Genomic DNA, 20,268 nt, shown 5'->3' with positions numbered 1-20,268 from the left:
CATTAACAGTTTAAAGAAATGAAAAGAGATTATTTTCACTGCCACAATGTTCATGGTACTCAGAGCCCCTGCAGTCTGTGGAGCCTGAAACAGCAGTTAGTAAGTGTTATTGTGGCAGTTCATTAGTATCTCGTTGCCAGACCTTCAGGACCATAACAGTGTGCTTGACCCGTTCCAGCTAATTCACTAATTAGCTTCACAGCTCAGCCGAGTGATGCTGCTAATTTGGTGTACAAGGTAATTTGTAATTAACGCTTGTGGGTTGAGATTCTAATACTTTTCCAGACACTGATATCAATGCTGAATTTATACTATTACTAGTAGTAGTTTATTTCTAAATTAATATGTTCAACGATAAACGAGAAAAACAACATAAAAAAAAGCACTGTGAGTAAAAACATCAGCAATTATTTTAGTTTATATTAAATTAGTTAGTTGTTAAGTTGTGTTTTATCTACTTCAATTTTGCTGTGTCTTCTGTTATTAACGCACAGAAAACCACAAGGTAAGTGACACAATTTAATCACAGAAGTACTGTGAAGCTTTAAGTGGCAAATTTATTTATTATAAATAAATATGACAGTTTATTTTCTACAATAATCTCTTTCAACATCTGCAGCAAACTGCTGTGGATGTTTTACCAGTCTGTGGTTGCCAGTGTCCTTTTTTACATTGTGGTGTGCTGGGGGGACAGCATATCCAAGGAGGACACATCCAGACTGGATAAACTGATCAGGCAGGCTGGCTCTGTGGTCGGCATGAAGCTGGACTCTCTAGTGATGGTGGCAGAGATGAGGACACTGGACAAACTGCTGGATATTATGGACAATGCCAGCCACCCTCTGCACACCGTCATCAGCAACCAGAGGAGCCTGTTCAGTGGAAGACTGAAGACTGAAGACTGCTCCTTCCCAAGTGTAGGACTAACAGACTTAAGAACTCCTTTGTCCATCATGCCATCACGCTCTACAACTCCTCACTTGGGGGGAGGAGGAGATAGAGTACAGAGGACAGAAGGGAAGGAGTGGTAGTCACTTAATGTGCCATATACAGTTCTCCATATTTATTTATCTTATTTCATTCTTATTTTATTCTATTTATATTTTGTATATTTAGCTAAGAGTTTACTGTGCATTTTTATCCTATTAAGAGTCTACTATTTATTGTCTTATTCTTTATCCTTCTATTCTGTCTGTATAAGCTGCTGGAAACTTAATTTCCCTGAGGGAGTCATCCCAAAGGGATCAATAAAGTCTAGTCTAAGTCTAAATCTAATTCATTGGAGAATGCATGAAAGGCGAGAAACTAGTGAAAAACATCATAATACATTCAGATTGCTTTATTTGTCTCGGGCACCACCTAACAAGAGTATAATTTTTTTTAACAAATCTTATTGAAATAATAGTATACAGCACGTCAGGTACAAAACAAGTACACTACACAATGTATTGGTGTTGGTAACATAAAAAAAAAGACTAGTAAAGTACCAGAAACCATGTGACATTTTCCCTGAGGCTGCCCGTTATGACAAAATCTTGATTGCCAGACACTGAACCAATCAGACAACGAAAGAGTCCGACGACCAATCATAAGGAAGAGGAGGCGGGACTTAATGGTACCAATGAGGTAGTCAACGCTTTACCGTATATGGTTATCGGATATAAATGAACAGCAGAAAGTTTATAGCTCATGAAAGTCACAGAATGAATGGGACAGCTTACTCCAACTTTGACAATCAAGAACATGTCCTGAAACTAGGAGAGACGTTTGAGAAACACCCCAAAAGTGCCTACCATACGGTGCGATGTAAGTGGGATTTTGAATCAGTTGGTTATGCCTGGCTTTTACAGAAGCTAACGGTAGCATGCTAGTTAGCTAAACATCCGGAGGCAGCTGTTTTAGCCACGTCTTGACTCTTTTTGTATCCGCCTGCTGTTGTTACATTTTATTAAGACGTTACTTCTCCGCGTTCCTTGTTGTCTTCATTAGTTTATTAACTCTCAACTGTTAATAAACATTGATTCCCCAGCTGTCAAAATGTTAGCTAATATTAGCATTGCGCAACCTGTACACTACCGCCATCTGGTGGAACCGGCAGGCAATTGCAGCAGCATTTCCTCGTGTGTGTGTAATATTTGCAGATATTTTAGCACGACCGTGGTTAATGTTGAACATTTAGTACATATTGAAATGTGTGTAAAAGGCATTTCCTTGCTCTTTTCCCGCAGATGACTTCAAACCAGCCTCCATTGATACAACATGTGAAGGGGAGCTTGAAGTGGGCAAAGGAGAGCAAGTCACTATTACTTTGCCCAATTTAGAGGTCAGTGTTTGATTCTCCAAAGCTTTTTTCCATCCGAAATATTGTGGGGTATGGCTGGATTAATCTCCTACAGAGCAAGACTTTTTTTTGTCGGTTCCCCGTTTGACCTTCACTACACATGGCAGTTTCATTATTTCCTCATTTTTTTATGATGGAAAGTAGGCATTTTTTTCACTATTTTCTGACATTTTATATACAGACCAATTAAGTTATTACTAAAAATAAACATTGTCAGATGTATTGATTATTGAGATAACTTAATTGCAGCCTTACAGTACTCCAATGATGTAAAAATACTACCATGACCATTTTTTGTGTGTTAATTGCCTGATATGCAGAAAATGTGTAGATATTTGGTGGATATTTAATGGACTGGTTTCTAATACTTTTAGTATCATATACAGTATATTTCCAAGTATAATAACAAGCAAAGGTCAGCTCCCAGAAAAGCAGAGGCTATAAGCACAAAATCCAAACTCAGAGAAGCCAGTGCTCCCCAGCAATTCTTCCTTCACAGCTGCCATAACCACATCACAGATCATCCCAAAGGCCTGCGAAGCTATCCATGAGACCAAAGGGGGAAAAAAAGCATAAAAATGGGATGGGTAGGGAGATTAATACAAATATATAATGACAAATGCAATAAAATATAATGGATTAGAAAAGAAAAACAACATAAACAGTTTTGCGACTTTATTTTTGGTGCTTTGTCAAGGTTCCTGGGGGAAAGGACTCAGACTCCTGACTGCAGTATTTCAAAATTAACCCTGCCTGTGTTGCCTGTGTTTTTTCAGGGTTCAAGTGCTCCAGTAACAGTCTTCAAAGGATCCAAGAGGCCATACATGAAAGAGTGCATCCTCATTGTGAACCATGACACAGGAGAGTACAGACTGGAAAAACTTAACAGCAACATAGCTGTCAAGAAGACTAGGTGGGTCAAAAAACTACTTACAAATTATGTTATTATTCTTCTTTTTCAAAATTCCATATTCCTACAACAACTTTTACCATCTGTGATTTTGTGTGAAATGTCTAACATATTTCTATTCACTCTTTTATGTTTGTTTTTAATTTGGCATGAAAAACCTGAGTGAAAGCCAAATACACAACAGTTTTTAAGTTTGACTGAGGGCAGCAATCAAATGCCCTGATGAGGGAGAGTTACTGATCCTGGATTAATTAAAGTAATCTTGTTTTTCCCTCTCAAATATATTCACATATAGCTGATGCACGGGTTCACATTTAATTGTGCAGAATGTTGCTTTAAATTTGTGCACCATTATGATGGAAATATCCTGCATATTTTTTGTACTGTACATGTGTATTCCCAGGGCTGAGGGCAGCAGCAAGATCCATTCTCGCCTGGAGCAACAGACCAGTCGCCTGAGTCAGCAGATGAGGAGTAACAACAACAACAACAGCAGCAGTAACAAGACCATAGCTATCTCCAAGAGTTCTCCTCCCAAAGAGAAGACATCCCCAGCATCCCCCATGGACGACATTGAGAGAGGTAATATTGACATGGCACATCCATCAGTTCTTTGTGTGCGACAGCTTGGTTTTTATCTAATGTGCACTCATGAATGGTGCTAATTATCACACATTTCTTCATCTTTGTTTGTGCTTATGCTATTATATTCAGAACTGATGGCAGAGGCGCAGGTCATGGACCAGCTGAGCAGCAGCAACAGCTCCTCAGACTCCAACAGCTCCTCATCCTCAAGCAGTGATGACAGCTCCAGCAGTAGTGACTCAGAAGATGAACAGACTTCTGCGCCGCCCTCCGCCCCAGCTAACTACAGCATGCCTATTATCAACACCAGCAGTCGCCACCAGGAGAGTGGAGGACTCATGAACACACTCAGTGAGTAGCCCTCCTCTTTTTGAGCGTCCTATTTTCTTATCTTTGCAAAGATGTTGATACCTGCCAGTTGCTCGTGAGACAAAGATGAGCCAGGAACCTTCATAGTTGTGATCACATTGTTGCTCAATCTGACACAAATGTTAACATTTTAAAATATACATTATGAATTAAAAATGCATATATATAATGTACAGTACTGTGCAGAAGTTTTAGGCTCTCCAATCCAATCACACAGTCTGCATCATAAAGACTATTCTCAGAAACAAGAAGAACAAGGAGTCCTGCAACAGATGGTCAGACCCCCCCACAGAGTCCTGATCTTAACATCATGGAGTCAGTCTGAGATTACTGATCTGATTTAGGTTTTTCTGTTTACTGCACTTCACATGAGGTTAATTGATGAATAAAAATAAAATTTTGACGGCATCCTCACTTTACCATTAGTACCTAAAACTGCCTAAAACATTTGCACAGTACTGTACATCTCCAACATTGTAAACATTATTTTATTGTTTGTTTAATTTTGTTTAATTTTAACTTCCAACCACAAAACATAAAACCACTGTTACTGTGTATATTAGAATTGTTTAAAGTGGCAGATGCACAGCAGTACTCTGTGAAAAGATATGACACTCACTACATGTATTTGTTTGTTTCTTCTAAAGTTACAAGGTTTCAGAGTTTCCTAAAACAAAACCCCAACTGTAAAATAAAACCTAAAAATGTTGAGACAACCCAGTGAAGTAAATTGACAAAATAGATAAATAAATAAATAAAATAGACTCAAGTATTATCAAGTTTTTTAAATACATGAATGAATGTAACCAGACCTTTTAAACTCAGCTTATGCTGTCATCTGCTGCTGTTGCAGAGAATGACCTCCAGCTGAGTGAATCAGGCAGCGAAAGTGATGACTGAACAACATGAGGACGTCTGCCTACCTGTAGACATGAAGAGGAGTGAAGGAACCAGGCACAGACTTGACAGCGACTTGCTTCCTTTAATGTGGGACTGTCTTCTTCAGTTCTGCTAGCAAATACAATTTGTTGCTTCTCTGCCAACAAACTTCAAATTGTATGTCTCATTTATTGCTTTATGATCTGTATATTTTTTTGTGAAGATTGTATGTTAAAGAGACGATTTAGTTCTGAGAGATGTGGATGTATGATGTGGTTGTGGCAAGAGAAGCAGCAAAACTATGCATAATGTTTCATCTCAGTGGATGCAGATGTGTGGTTGACCCGACCAAGCATATCGGAGGCAGAATGACAGCAATGTTCACGTAGTGTAGATGGATGTTTCAATCAGTCGTCCTCAGCTACCACTGGAGTTTCTGTCTTTCAGTGTAGCAATATTTGGAACTTTTATTGTGCTTAGCTCATATGTTGATTAATAGCTTCAGTTCATTTTTGAGAATCTCAGCTGCATTAGTTTTTGATTGGAGACATTTAACTGTCATAACAGAAATGAAACTTTTTTTTTTTAGGATGAGCCACACTGATAGAACAGAGTCTTCTTCTTTTGTCTCATAGAGTTATTGTAAAGTTAGCTGTAGAGCCTTTTGATTTGGATTACTGAAACCCAGCTGCAGGACAACAAAAAAACTTTTCATTTAAAGCTGCATTACTTAAAATTATTATTATTATGGCCACTGTGGGGGCAGTGGAACAAGCTTAAAACTTAACATTGATATATGATCAGCTTAGAAAATTTATATTGCAAAAGTGGAGCAAACAGTTTCTTATTTATACATCCAGGAGTCACTGATCAACCTTAGAATTCATTTGTAATTGTGTTTCTTGCAGACCTAATAGATGTGCAATATTCACTCTCCTTTTGGCTCTGTTCTGGTCTTCACCAACCCCTTAGAAAAACTGTATAATGAGTCTATCAAAGCTTTTTGGCAGAAACCACAGCCTGCTGTGAGTGGAAACTGGATTGATAAGAGTTCAGTTCACTGGCCAGCAAACCAAAGCAGTGAGATGAAAATGTGGTTAAATGCTCTGCAGAGCTTAAGGGAAACGGCTTGTGGTAATTATCTGTAGCTTAATAAGTACGAGACCCCTTTTGCATCACACCCAGTCATTCAATTCATTGTTTGAAATGTCTTTATACCATTTTTTAAAATTGATATTTCACTATAGAAGTGGGTCTGTAATGCACAAGTGCTCAGTTGACTCAGTTAGGGTCATGCTTTGTAGCTTTAAACCTGCAATACTTGAATCTAATTATTTATATTTCAAATATATTCGACCAATGGTGAATTGCTTAATATATTACATATTATTACATATATTTTAAGAGCCAAGCAATTGGAAGTGCAAGTTAGTATGAACTATACTGCGAAACAAGCCAGATGATACTGCACCTCAATGTGAGTCTTACAGAACGTCGTGTGCCTTTCTGTTATTTGCATTATGTTGCAGCATTTCTTTGGCATCCTAGCTAGTACAATGAGAGACTGAAATGACAATGTCTTTTGAATTTGAGAAGTTGAAAATATGTTTAGCTCTCAAGGAGAACGGTGGCCTCTGAGAATCATTTGTAAACTATTTGAGAGTCATTTCTTTGTAGAAGAATAAAGATTTTAATTGTTTTTGTGAAGTTTATAAAGTCTTGTTTTTATCAAGGCCTACCAGAGAGGTGGTGACTTTACATTGATAAACGCAGACTGTGCAGTAATTTGTGGTACTGCATTGGATGGCTTAATGTTCATGGTTTAGGGTTTCAAAATTCTGAGAATTTTCAAAGTTGGGAACTTTCCATGGGAATTAACTGGAATAAACTGGAATTTGCAGAATTGCAGGTTTGCCTGTAACAGGGAACTTAAGTGTAGTTGGAAAAAAAAACAATCTCTTGCAGCAAAATCTTGATTAAAACAACCAGTTTTAAAGCAAATTGCGCTTTGAGATAACTTCTGTTGTGATTTGACACTATATGAATAAAAATTGACTTGATTTTAAGAGGCTAGCTATCATGGTGCTAGTTAGCTCAACTGTGATGCTGTTCATCTATTCATTTAGGCTATTTCTATTCATTTATCCAGCATTAATTGTAAAATATGTTATAAGTTCTCAAATTGGAATATTTCCAAAATTCCCCAGCTTAACTTCCTGTGGAACGATTACAGAAAGTTTCCAGAAATTTACTGGAAATTTTCCGCCCTTTTGCAACCCTATTATGGTTCCTATAAACTGGGGTCAGGTAAGCATTAAGGGGTCATAGGATAAATCTGAAGTGCTGTCAGATGATTAAAAAGTTGTTTATTTTTCTATGACTTTTTCCTAATCTGTTCTTGTGAAATACACATAGAGTCAACACACTCTAAAAATGATTACCATAGAATGACTTGAGTAGAGAAAATGACTCTTTGGTTAAACTGCCCACCGTAATAGACCACCCCCTGTAATAATGGGTCACAAATTGACACTGCTATGTTTCAAGGCACCATCAGGCTCAGGAAAACACAGTCATACACACCCCGTAATCTGCCCTCTAAATGTGACACTGCCCCTTGTGGTGCTTATGGAAAATACAGCTAGTTAATAACTTTACTGATCTTGTGTCACCCGCTACTGTAGAGGATCAGAATTATTTAAATATATTAACCTACATTTTAGGAATCGACTTTGTTTATGTTGCGGTTATTCCCTTAACTAACGGAACCCTACAGCTCTTTTTGAGTATGTAACAAAAGTTTAAGGCAGTATCAAAGTCCACAGTTAGCTCGGAGGCTGGGTCTGCAGCGCGGTGTCACTGTAAATAATGAGCCATTGTTGACAGCCTGCACATCAGACACACAGGTCAGGACTGTCAGTTCTGTTTGGAGCTCAGACACTGCAGAAAATAGGCGGTGGGTAAAATGTTGAGAAAATACCTGATCAACGTCGGATTGCGAGTGAACCGACAACAACATAAAGGGACTCAGAGAGAGACAGCAGGACTTAATCCAGCGAGTTACGGGGATATTCACCACCGCGACACATCCACCACCACGACCGTGATGGGAACCAACAACAAACTGAAAACTATGGACGATTTAGGAGGACCAAGTTTTATGACAACCTTATACTGGCTTTTTGTAAAGGGGTACTTCCAAACGACGCAACAAATGCAAGTAAGAGGAATTAAGTGGGAGAGTTGAAACGTGAAGAGGCGACTTGACACTGTTGTTTGTTTTTAATTTTGATATATGGTGGGCTACAGCTGTACTGCAATTATTCTTTCTGCACTGACTGTAATTTTAAGAAAAGTTAAATTACTTCAGCCTATGTATATATATCAGCCATATTATAAAAACACATATTTTTTTCACTTGGGAGGCTAACTGTCCATGCAGACATTTTTTGTGTTTTTTGCGCATTGATTTTGCGAAGACTTATTAGACCCCAGTAGCAACAATGGAAATGAAGTGAATTTTACTTGTGCAGTTGGCAGCATTGAAAAGTGAATTTTTTTTATGTACAAGTACTCCATATGAAAAACGTTCCCGCAAGTTTTCTCGGAAAAATGTTGTCAAAATGTAATAAATGTAATTTCAATACTAAGAGCACCACGAACTTTCAAAAATAAATAAATAAATAAATAAATAAAATAAAATCTATTTTCATTTAATAACCCAAACTATTCTATTTGTTCAAAGATCGAGCACAGCAAGATCTACGGTCCTCTGTGGAAGTCGAAGTACGGCCCCCTGGTTGTTGTGAACGTGGCCAGCGCTGAGCTGATTGAGCAGGTTTTGAGGCAGGAGGGCAGACACCCAGTTCGGACTGACATGCCCCACTGGAGGACCTACAGAGAGCTCAGGAACCAGGCCCATGGACCCCTTACAGAGTGAGTCAGTCATCCTCCAGTTTTACATCTACCTCTGAGGCCAGGGGGATAAAAAGATGTGCTTCCCGATTAAAGAGATTATGTCACAGCATGGCTGGATCACCACCATGTTTCCATAAGGATCCCCAAAAAATCTAAATTCACTGTGTCAGTTATTTGTCTTAATTAGTTTTATTGCAAGTTTGTTTGGGGAATATAACAATATAATATCAGCAGAGCTCCCTGCATTATAATAACCAAGTCAAAATCTAGTTTTAAGAATTTGTGTTTCTTTAATTTATAATGTGCTTGCATGGGGCCACGGAGTCCTACATGAAGGTCCTACTAGACTTTTTTTTTTATATTAACAATGGATCACATGACTACTTGTAATGTAAAAGGGCTTGCTAGAAATGATGAATCCACAGAAAATTCTCACCTCACTCTGCAGTTCCCTTCAGCTCTACAGAACATAGTGGTGTCTTTCAGTTCACTGTTTTGGTTTTCAGGCCTGCAGCTTTCCTGTGTTGGTTCACTCTCATGGCCACCATTAGCAGTGACAACTATTTTAGTCAAAAATGCTCTAAAAACACTCACACTACCTGCTCAACACTGAACAGCAGACAGAGCCAATGAATATTGGATTTATATTTAACAGGTGGACACAAACACGGCTCCAAATGTTTGCTAATGTTGCACTGTGATGCACTATATGCATAAATGGGTATCTGTCCACCATATCAGCTCAACTCAAAAAATTAACTAAAAGATGCAATACAATATAATATAAATACAATAAACAAGTAACTGCAAATTTAAATTCAAAGGACTATAATCAGGAACTTAGGTTTGGATGTGGCAGCCAAAAACACACTTCTTAGTAGCTTTAAAACACAATTAAAATGAATATAACATAACTAATATCCATACAAGACCACAAAGCATTTAATACTCAGTAACACCATAATAAGTAATCCAAGAACTTGTTTTATTAAAGATACTTTAGCTATACATACAGTGTGTATAGTTATGCTGCCCTTTGTACTTTGCTGTATGCTTATAAAAAATCTGAAGCCATGTAAAGGGAACTTTTCTTCCTTCCATGTACCATTCATTCTAGTCAGATCCAAACAGGCACAAAGAGCATAATTTTCTTGAATTTTTTTGACTAGTTGCAGCTTTCCCTCACTGGTATTCAGTAAATCTTGTCAGACTTGTTGTGGCAGCACTCGACATTTGTAGTGAATGTTCTGACACTGCAGAGCTGCTCAGGAATCTGCCCTATACAACACCTTAAATAATTCAGATGCTTTTAAAACATTTATTTAACAAATCAAAGATTAGTTCAGAGTAAAAAGGAAGAGAAACTATACTATTACTAAACTATACTATACTATACTAACTAAACTATACTATTATATTTGTATACATGACTGGACTGGAAAAGTAGTTTTCTTATTGTCAACAAATCCTATGAAAAGACAAAGATCAACAACACCAGTCTGTCTCTTCATGCCTGTGACCCTCAGCCTAAGGCCTGTTTGCTCATAAAAAAGATGTAGATCTTTAAAAAAGTGTTTGAGCCAGCAGGATGGTGTTTGTGTGATTGACCGAAAATAAACTACAGTGTGTGTGTTTGTAATACTGATGCAACATATCACCCACTGCAACAGTGTGGCTCACTGATGTTATTTTTAGGTCTATGGCAAGGAGGAAGATAATATATTATGCTTTGGATACACAGATTTTACTTGTTAGTCAGATCAATTCTATGTTGGATTTTTTCATTTCATTTGATTTGTTGTTTCTGATACAGATCCGTCTTTCTCTAGCTAGCTTGAGGTTAGTATTACACCACCTTAAATTTAGGTTTATTTCAGTTTGACTGGTGCAGGTTTGAAACACCTTTGTCTCATTCTGTCTGCAAGCTCATTTCCTCTTATTAATCCTCTTTTTTTAGGATGGGGGCCAAGTGGCAACGCATCCGCAGCATCCTGAACCCTCGAATGTTGAAGCCCAAACACGTCTCATCTTACGCTAACACTATCAACGAGGTTGTATCAGACTTCATCAACAGAGTGGACTGGCTGAGGGAAACCAGCGGCCAGGGAGTTATGGTCAATGACTTGACTGGAGAACTCTACAAATTTGCTTTTGAAGGTAGGCAGAGAACAGGACAAATCAAATGTTTTCTTTTAATCAGCTGTGGAAGCTTATCTGTTTTTTTTTTTTTAGATATTTGAAAACCCCTTGATTATTAATACTGTATAGAGACAACTAGAGGAAATATGCATATCACTTAATAGCTCCTGGGTTAAAAAATCTTAAATGAATGTAGGAACCAGCACACCATTATAATTTTAACACAAGTTGAATGGAAAATTTTATAAGAACAGAGTTCTTTTCAGTATTTTTATTTCTGTCAACCTTCCAACCAACCAACCAACCAGAGGTTTGTCAATCATTTCTTCCAATTCCAAAAACAAAGGACACAACAAGACAAAAGACTAAAAGAAAAACAGTTCACATGAATCACAGGTACAATTTCAGGTAATGAAGTAAGTTATTAAGTTATTACCATTATTTTACCTTTTTTATTTCAAAACTGTACTACTACTACTATGCTTTTTGCTTTAAACTTATTTTTTGTTGATTGTGCCACTTGGAATTACTTTAAACTTCAGTGGATGACAGAGTTGCTATCAGACTTGCTTCACTTGTCCTTGACTCTCTCCTGTAGACCTCAGCAGCTGTCTGCATTACATCATCTAACTACTTCACTCTGTGCTTAGAGATCAATGGAAATCTTGCAGCTGCCTTTTAAAGTCTGCCACAGATTTTGCCAGTTTCTTGTAATGAAAACAACAATACTGACTTCTTTATCTGTAAGGGGGGGGGCTTCTTGCTGTGAGAGGGTTCTGGGTTTAATCCTGGGTTTTCCCAGGGCTTTTCTGTGTGGAGTTTGCATGTTCTCCCTGTGTCTGTGTGGGTTCTCTCTGGGTACTCTGGCTTCCTCCCACAGTCCAAGACAAGACATGCAAGTTAGGTTAATTGGTGACTCTAAATTGACATAGGTGTGAATGTGAGTGTGAATAGTCTATATATGTTCGCCCTGTTAATGGCTGGCGATCTGTACAGGGTGTACCCCGCCACTTGCCCAAAGTCAGCTGGGATAGGCTCCAGGCCCCTGTGACCCTTAATGGATAAGTGGTATAGATAATGAATTAATTAATGAATGAATGACTTCTTCATATACATAGGGCAGACAGTTAGCTACTTGTAGAGCAACGTGCCTGTGAGTGTGCTGTCATTTAGGATGTTGACTTTGACACAGTTGCTGAGTCCTTTGGCCTTGACAGCTGATTAGATACTGTGAGATAAACTGTGGATTTGATCCTAGTACTTGCTAGGATCACACAGGGAGGTTTAGGTACATTATATGACCTTTAACCAAAGTCATTTTCAAGGTAAGTCACCTAACAGTGAAACATTTCTAATGCACTTCTAAAGCTCCGTTCAGATGGGATTAATTTAATTAAATTTCAAGAGCATGTGGGTATTTTGGTGAATATGCTCATTTGCTTTCTTGCTGAGAATTAGATGAGTGTTACTATTCTCATATCAGTACAAGTTTAAACACTGTAGCAAGGAAACAGCCTGACTCTGTCCAAAGATAACAAAATCCACATACCAGCACCTTTTATTCTCATGAACTAATATGTTATCTTGTTTGTTTAATCAGTACATTTAGTGGGATTGCAGAAACAGTAGTTTGTGGTTTTACAGGGGCTTAGGTTCCAGATAGAGCCAGACTAGCTCCAGCTTGTCTTTGTGCCTCCTATGTATCAAATTTAATGGACAGACATGGCAGTTGTATTGATCCCCTCACTAAAGTCTTGGCAATTCCTTTAAACACCAACAAGTTTGTTTATTTACTTTATGCCTGTTATTATTTTATAGTAAAAGAGTGGTGTCATGTCATCAACATAAAAACTGACCCACATAGACTACGGTACAGGATTTGGTCAAATTTGGTCCACATACTTTTTGTGTGCTTTTGGTCTAGGACATTTTTTTCCTGTGTTGGACCTCACTAATGCTCTTGTTGCTGAATGGGAACAATCCCTGCAGCCAGTGTCTAAAAAATCTGGTGGAATATATGAAACACAAGAGTGGAAGCAGTTACAGTAGGAGATTAATGCCCATGGTTTTGGAATGACATGTCCAGCAACCACTAAAGGTGTAATTTTTCAGTGTCCACATTATTTTGGCCATAGTGTATATGCTGTTGAATGGATAAAAATCTTGCTCTAGTAAAATCACCTGTTTAGTCCTAGGATGGTTACAGTAGCCAATTATTCAAGGTGTAATAATGTTCTATTAATTTTATTTTCAAATGCAGGTATCTGTTCAGTGTTGTTTGAGACACGTATGGGCTGCATGAACGAGGTGGTGCCCGAGGAAACCCAAAAGTTCATCCTCTCTGTGGGGGAAATGTTTCGGCTCTCCCAAATCATCGTCCTCTTTCCCAAGGCCACCTGGCCCTACATGCCTTTCTGGAAACGGTTTGTGGCAGCCTGGGATCATCTCTTTAAAGTTGGTGAGCAGCACCAGCAAGCCACCAGCTTTCATAAAAGCTATCTGATATTTTAAATAGTGAAACATTAAAACCTTATACACCTACAGCCAAATAGTACAGAGTTTTACAGATCAGGTGCCAGATATTTGAACTGTACAAAATAACATTAGATAGTATCGACCTTATATTTCTTAATTAACACCACGTCATCACTTTGGGCTGAAAACCCAAAGTATTTGTATGCTTTTCTATGGCGTAATACATGTTTAATCCCCCAGTCTCACAAAGCTCCTTTAAAAACCATTTGAACTTAAGCCTCAGTCTCTCAGTCATTTTGGACGTAGTTACAGGGGGCCATTGTGAGGTGCTCAGTTTCTCAGAACTCTTCACCTTAAACCCTGAGTTCAGTCTTCATGGACATTTTTCAGGCTGCATTATCAAATAATTTCAAGGACACTAGACCCTGCTGACTGACAGGACAAAGTCCATCTCACAGGTCCTGCTGCTCTTACACAATGTCTGAACAAGATCCCCCACAGTGTTTTTGTTTTACGCCATCTGGTGGGCAAAAGTGTCAAGGCTGTCTTGTTTTACTGCTGCTTCTATGAGAAATGAAAAAGGTGAATTTTCTCTTTAATCCTATAGCTGAAGAGTTGGTGCAGAAAAAAATAGAGGACATCCAGGAGAAGGTGCACCTGGACCAGAATGTGGAAGGAGCGTACCTCACACACCTGCTACTCAGTGATAAGATGACAGTCACTGAGATTCTGGGCAGCATGACCGAACTCCTGCTGGCAGGAGTCGACACGGTCAGTAGTGGGTGTGCACTCTGTGGTCCATTTTTCCTACATTATGTAAAGGTTATTGGTTTAAAGATTTTTTTTTCAGTTATGTATGCACAAGGTTTCTCTGTTTCAAAACATAGTTTAGATCTGCTTCATACTGAAATATAGCCATTAAAATGTTGAAATGGCAGTTTTATGTATGCAAACATCAAATTTAGTTTGGTGTGGTTTTGAGTCTTACACTGTTTCACCTGAAGCTCTCACTGAGATGGCACACACTGAAACTTTAACAGAAGATAACGGTGTACGCCCTCTCTGTTTCAGACCTCCAACACTATCTCATGGTCCCTGTACCACTTGGCAAAAGAGCCAGAGATCCAAGAACAATTATTCCAGGAAGTGATAAGTGTTTGCCCTGGAGACAAGGTGCCAACGAGTGATGACATTTCTCAGATGCCATACTTGAAGGCTATCATCAGAGAGACACTACGGTCAGAGAGATGATTAAATTTTTATCAATACATCTAGTCAATAAGATATTGATGGTTTGTTTGGTTGTTTACAGTATCTTTGCTAAGGCTGAAAGGTGTTAACATATATCTCATAACTAGAAAAGAGCTGCAACTAACTAAGCTGGCTGCAACTAACTAAGCTGTTTTCATTGTTGATAGATGTGCAGATTATTTTCTTGATTAATCGGTTAATAATTTTTTCTGTAAAATGTCAGTTGATAGTGAAAAATGTCCACGGTGACATATTCATATTTAATCTTGTTTATTTGACCATTAGTCATGTTCACATATTCAGTTAACTTTCATTTATGACAAAGGTGAACATCAAATGTGCAGGTTTGAGGAATAGGAACCAGTAAATGTCTTTTCTTGGACAATGACTTGAACAACTGATTCATTATTGGAATAGCTGCCAATTAATGTTCTATCAACTAACTAATCAGTTAAACAATTAATTCAAATCAAAAAGTAGTGAATAAGCTAAGTGCTCCAACTCTGAACGAGACAAATAAAAACATGGAAATCTACACTTTGCATCAGCATGAGTTTATTATATAGATATGAACCTGAAGATTTTGGAAATATGCTTATTAATTTCTCACCAAAAGTTAAATGAGAAGATCAATACTACTCTCCTAGTACCAGAACTTATAAAACTAATTAAGTGACATTTTTTTAAATCTTCTTCTTTCTTTAGTCAGATCAAAAACACAAAGTGTAGACAACAAAACCATTCATATGTCAATAAAACTGTTTGTGATCTGAGCAGTACCCTATGTCTTAGAGTTGTATTAATGAACAGCTGCTTTTGCTGAACAAACCAATGAAGTCTGTGCTGACTCCCACTCTGTTCTTTGATCACCAGGCTGTATCCAGTGGTGCCAGGAAATGCCCGAGTCACTGTTGAGAATGAAATTGTGGTGGGAGATCACCTCTTCCCTAAACAGGTGAGACCAGACACACATTTGCCATGTGGTTTCTTTAAGTAATGCCGGGTCTTTTCCATCTCAGCTATTCCAATAATGAATCAATTGTTTAAGGCATTTTCCATTACAGTTTCTTTCTTTTAATCACATCTGGTGGTGTTCTGACAACCTTTCATTCCTGGTGAAAAACTTAAATGTTCTCCACTGCCTTTGACTGAACCTTAGATACTCATCATCAGCCATCTTGCCCTTACTTTATCTAACCTATTATTTCCTTTGGAAAGATTTTTTTTTCCTTTAATTTGTAATCATTTGTTTTAATTTAATGTTAAAATGCAGCTTTTTCTTTATTTCTTTATTGTGCTATTTAAATAAACTTGCTTTGCCTTGACTTTCATGTATTATTGACATAAGATATATATCATATATAGATCCCCTTCCCAAATCTGGGTTAGGGTTAGGGTTAGGGTTAAGTGAATGTCTAATTTCTGACTTTTTTTATGTAGACTTTGGATACTTGTTCTGTCTCAAGACAATAATCACAAGGCTTTATGCCCAATAGCTATACCTCACATGTATTTAATGGTTTGTATAGTATGTGTGAAGGACCTGTGTGCATTCTAGCAAAAACTACATTATTACAATTAAATAGAGATGTCTTCTCTCTCATAGACGCTATTTCACCTTTGCCACTACACTGTGTCCTATGATGAGAATATCTTTGCCGACCCCCACACTTTCCTGCCGCAGCGATGGCTCCGAGGAGCAGAGGAGAAGTCCAAGCACCCGTTTGGGTCAGTGCCATTCGGTTTTGGGATCAGGGCATGTCTGGGTCGACGGGTAGCTGAACTCGAGATGTATCTTCTCCTGTCCAGGGTAAGAACAGTGCTAATGTTACTCTGTTACACTGTTTGTTTACATGTGAATATTAACAATTTTATAAGGAAACAACAAATCAGAGGTGTATGTATTTTTAGCTTGTTGACGACAGCAAACTTATTATCAAGCTGACAAACTGTCAACAATTATAACTCCTCCTGTGGACAGCAATAAGTGGGGGCTCATGTACAAAGAGATAATGACAATATAGTAAAACACAGTTGTAATAATACAAAATATGTCTTTATATGAAAAGCTATATTTGTTGACAAATACTGCACATTAATAAACACTTAAAATGTCTTTATAGTTTATAAACCTTTCAGCTTTACAATAACAGTATAGTGTTTAAAGTAACCATTTACTAAATCATGTTTGTATACTGCTTATAAATGCTAAATAGGAGGGCTTAAAGTGTTAACCAATTACTACACCGATAGTACAGCATTAGGTGCTGTTGAATGGACGGAATCTCCTCATTTATGTTAAATCAGGAACAGTATTTTGTCATTGATTATTAATATATTGAATATCAATATATTATGTTAATAAAACCAAATGCATACTAATTAGTTTTTACCCTCCGTAGGTTGCATATCAGTTGAAACAGTTCCTTCTCTGCCCAGACTTTTGTTGATTACAAACTGTATGTCTGTGCAAAGGCAGTATTAGAACAAACTGTGTATAAACAGTATATTGCTATCAGAATGAGAAAAAGGCAAGTAGCAAAGGAAGACAGACTAGTTGCTCAGGGGTTCATATTACAGCAAGGTAATGACCCCAGACAATTGAAGGGAAGAACTAGATTGTCGCTTCAAATGATGGAAGACCAGCACATTCTCCAGGGCTAAACCTCATCAAGCTGGTTTGAGATGAACTGGACAGAAGGTGAAAGCAAAACAAACAAAAAAGTCTAACACATTTGTGAGAAATTCTGCAACAATGTTGGGACAAACTTTACAATGTTTAACTTCCATTGTAGAAAGAATGTCATGAGTGTGTTTACTGAATAAGTCAGAAATTTTGATTACATTACATTTAATTTCAGCAACAACAGGAAAAATGTTGGTGTTTTTAAACTTTTGACCGGTAATGTACCTCCCATTAAATGTTATTGTTTTTTAGTTACACTCAGAGAGCAGTATTGACCTGTAGTAACCGTTCAACCAGAGCACAGGGGTCTGACTCTTCTTCTGTTGTGAGTCTTGGCACTGGAATGATACAAACCACAAATCAGTCATCTGACTTTGGACTCAATCATCTTATCCAAAACCCACAGTTATATATTGGTAATCATTAACACAAATGTGGACTCTGTCACTTCACTTCTTTTCTACTGGGACAAGAATTCTCTCTCTTTTATTTTAAAGTTGATAAAGCACTATGAGGTGAGGCCAGATCCTGCTGGAACCACAGTGAAGCCAATCACCAGAACCCTGCTTTGCCCTGCTAAACCAATCAACCTGCAGTTTCTGGACCGAAGAGTCAAGCACAACGAACCAAGAGCAGCAGCAGGAGGAGTTTCTCTGTGAGCTGTTTTAGTATTCACACGGTGTTGCCTGCCTGTCACCAAGCACTTGTTTATACAGAGTTCACATCATGAGCACTGGGTGGATGGAATGCACCTAAACTGTGACATAAAATAGAAGTTCATTGAAGTAGGTTGTACAGTACAGAATAAAATGCAGTGTGTATAGAATTAAGAGAAATTAAGAAATTAGTATTCATGTAAATATGAGTCATTTAACCAACAAAAAACCCATAAAGAGTGAGAGTTTTTGTTTTTATTAAATTCTTCTGCTGTTGCCTTGCAACAGGAAGTTTCCTGGGTGATGTTTCTTTAGTTTCTCCAGCACAAAAATACATACATTTTACTCCTACAAGATAAGTCCAGTGTTATTCTATATTGTCAGCAAATCCCATGAAAACCAAGAGCATGTTAGTGCAACTCTCAGTACTTTCAGACTTCCCCATTCTGTCTCTGGCACTCAGTCCCAAGCCCATGGGCTTCTGAAAATATGAATCTTGAGGTCCAAAACTGTAGTTTAATTTTTTAAAAGACTCAGTAATTTCTTAAAACAGCTATCAAACTGGCAACTGCAGATTAATCCACATCTGGTCCTCTAGAGCAGGATGGTGTTTGTAGGACTGAGTCAAAATAGACTACAATGTGTATTACAAATATTCAGATCCCTAGTTTTGAGGAAACTAAAATAAAAAATAAAATTATTGGCAGTGAGAGTTGGAATTTTAACTACATTCATGGTTTTTATTCTTTATTTTTAGTAAGGTTAAAACTTGCACATACAGAATGTGTTTTTAGGTTTTAACTATGTTTATAATTGCGATTTCTTTTATAATTAAAATGTTATTTGTACAGCTCAATATTTCATGCAGTGTCTTAGTGGGTTTAATAAAGTCCCAATAACAACATTTCTGTAACAACAGAAGCACTTTAAAGAAGTGTAACTCCTTACAGCCATGTAAGTAATACTGAACCTTTACCACATCATTCACACCTTTCTCCTGATCTTTTTTCTAATTAAGGCAGAGAAAAAAGTTCCAGTTCCATCCAAATTACTATTTCTGAGTGTGTTTTCACAGTAAGTCAGACTGAAATAGACAGAAAAAGTAAGCTGACTGAAAAACACCAATTTTTTGCTTTTTTGCCTGCTCTTGATTTACCCATTTGTACGCACAAAGGAAATGAAGATACCACTTCCTGCCATTTAATTGACAGTGACACCAAATATTGATTCATTTCCTGTTAGAATAAAATGGTCAAGTATGTTAATAAGATATATACTAACTGCAAAACAATATTCTATGACAAATAGTTTATAGTACATACTTTAAATATGGAATTGGGACAAAGTAAACAGAAAAAAACATAACAATAAACAAACTTTATTGTTGAAAGTACAGCATGCACTCTCTTGTTTTTCTCTCTCAAAAATACAAAATTCAAACTATAATGCTGATTATCTCTGTTTGTTTCTGTATACAATCCCATAATACCAAACAAAAAAGATTTTGTCTCCATTTTCAAGCACTTAATAGAGTAAAATACAATCTGTACACCACAAACATGTTCCCTTTCTGAGACAACTTGATTTTAATTTTTAATTTCGTGCATTTTACACAATTTCTTTGGTGATAAAATGATTCATTAAAAAAATTGTTATATTTCCAAAACGTGTGTTTGTCAGCTGTCTGTACAGTAGAGCAATGCTGCTCTCTTGTGGACTGTTATGGTACTACATCAATTTCCAACTGGCTTATTTAGGCCCTATTCATGAATTTCTCTCTATAAATGGAACAATGCACATAAATAGACATTACTGTAAATGTGTGAGATTCCCTGGGTAGATGTAAGTTACCCTAAAATCACCCGGTGTGAGCAGAAAGTTTACTATAAAGTACTGATGACTTATTCCATCATTGACACAGCTCACCACAAGATCATAACTTTGATTCTTATTCATTTACAGCCAATCAGATTTGTTTCATTTTAGATTGCAGAATTAGATAAGGCCCATTTTCTGAGAAACTTTATGAGCCATAATGTGAGCATTTCATCTCCATTCG

The 20,268-nt window shown here is 37.4% G+C and overlaps 2 protein-coding genes across 2 annotated transcripts; both read left to right on the top strand.

Annotated features, from left to right (window-relative positions):
- The first annotated feature begins 1,628 nt into the window (after positions 1–1,628).
- Positions 1,629–6,783, top strand: eaf2 (ELL associated factor 2). Its single transcript, XM_018696562.2, has 6 exons — positions 1,629–1,806; positions 2,229–2,323; positions 3,118–3,254; positions 3,655–3,833; positions 3,966–4,187; positions 5,059–6,783. Exons 1-6 carry the CDS (start codon positions 1,665–1,667, stop codon positions 5,103–5,105), a joined length of 822 nt encoding a protein of 273 aa, XP_018552078.1. The 5' UTR covers positions 1,629–1,664; the 3' UTR covers positions 5,106–6,783.
- A 960-nt stretch (positions 6,784–7,743) lies between these two features.
- si:dkey-91i10.3 (cytochrome P450) lies at positions 7,744–19,604 on the top strand. The gene is made up of 9 exons (XM_018696555.2): positions 7,744–8,304; positions 8,830–9,020; positions 10,960–11,159; positions 13,402–13,599; positions 14,224–14,387; positions 14,688–14,854; positions 15,741–15,822; positions 16,474–16,677; positions 18,051–19,604. Exons 1-9 carry the CDS (start codon positions 8,050–8,052, stop codon positions 18,210–18,212), a joined length of 1,623 nt encoding a protein of 540 aa, XP_018552071.1. The 5' UTR covers positions 7,744–8,049; the 3' UTR covers positions 18,213–19,604.
- Positions 19,605–20,268: the final 664 nt, after the last annotated feature.

This window comes from Lates calcarifer, linkage group LG1 (genome assembly GCF_001640805.2).
Source record: "Lates calcarifer isolate ASB-BC8 linkage group LG1, TLL_Latcal_v3, whole genome shotgun sequence".
In the NCBI taxonomy this organism is placed as follows: domain Eukaryota; kingdom Metazoa; phylum Chordata; class Actinopteri; family Centropomidae; genus Lates; species Lates calcarifer.
This window is presented reverse-complemented; position numbering and strand designations above follow the sequence as displayed.

Coding starts and splice junctions, on each gene's coding strand:
- eaf2 (XM_018696562.2), top strand. CDS start 1,665: ATGAACAGCAGAAAGTTTATAGCTCATGAAAGTCACAGAATGAATGGG. Junction 2,324..3,117: donor TTACTTTGCCCAATTTAGAG/GTCAGTGTTTGA, acceptor GTGTTTTTTCAG/GGTTCAAGTGCTCCAGTAAC. Junction 4,188..5,058: donor AGGACTCATGAACACACTCA/GTGAGTAGCCCT, acceptor CTGCTGTTGCAG/AGAATGACCTCCAGCTGAGT.
- si:dkey-91i10.3 (XM_018696555.2), top strand. CDS start 8,050: ATGTTGAGAAAATACCTGATCAACGTCGGATTGCGAGTGAACCGACAA. Junction 13,600..14,223: donor GGATCATCTCTTTAAAGTTG/GTGAGCAGCACC, acceptor TTAATCCTATAG/CTGAAGAGTTGGTGCAGAAA. Junction 14,388..14,687: donor TGCTGGCAGGAGTCGACACG/GTCAGTAGTGGG, acceptor TCTCTGTTTCAG/ACCTCCAACACTATCTCATG.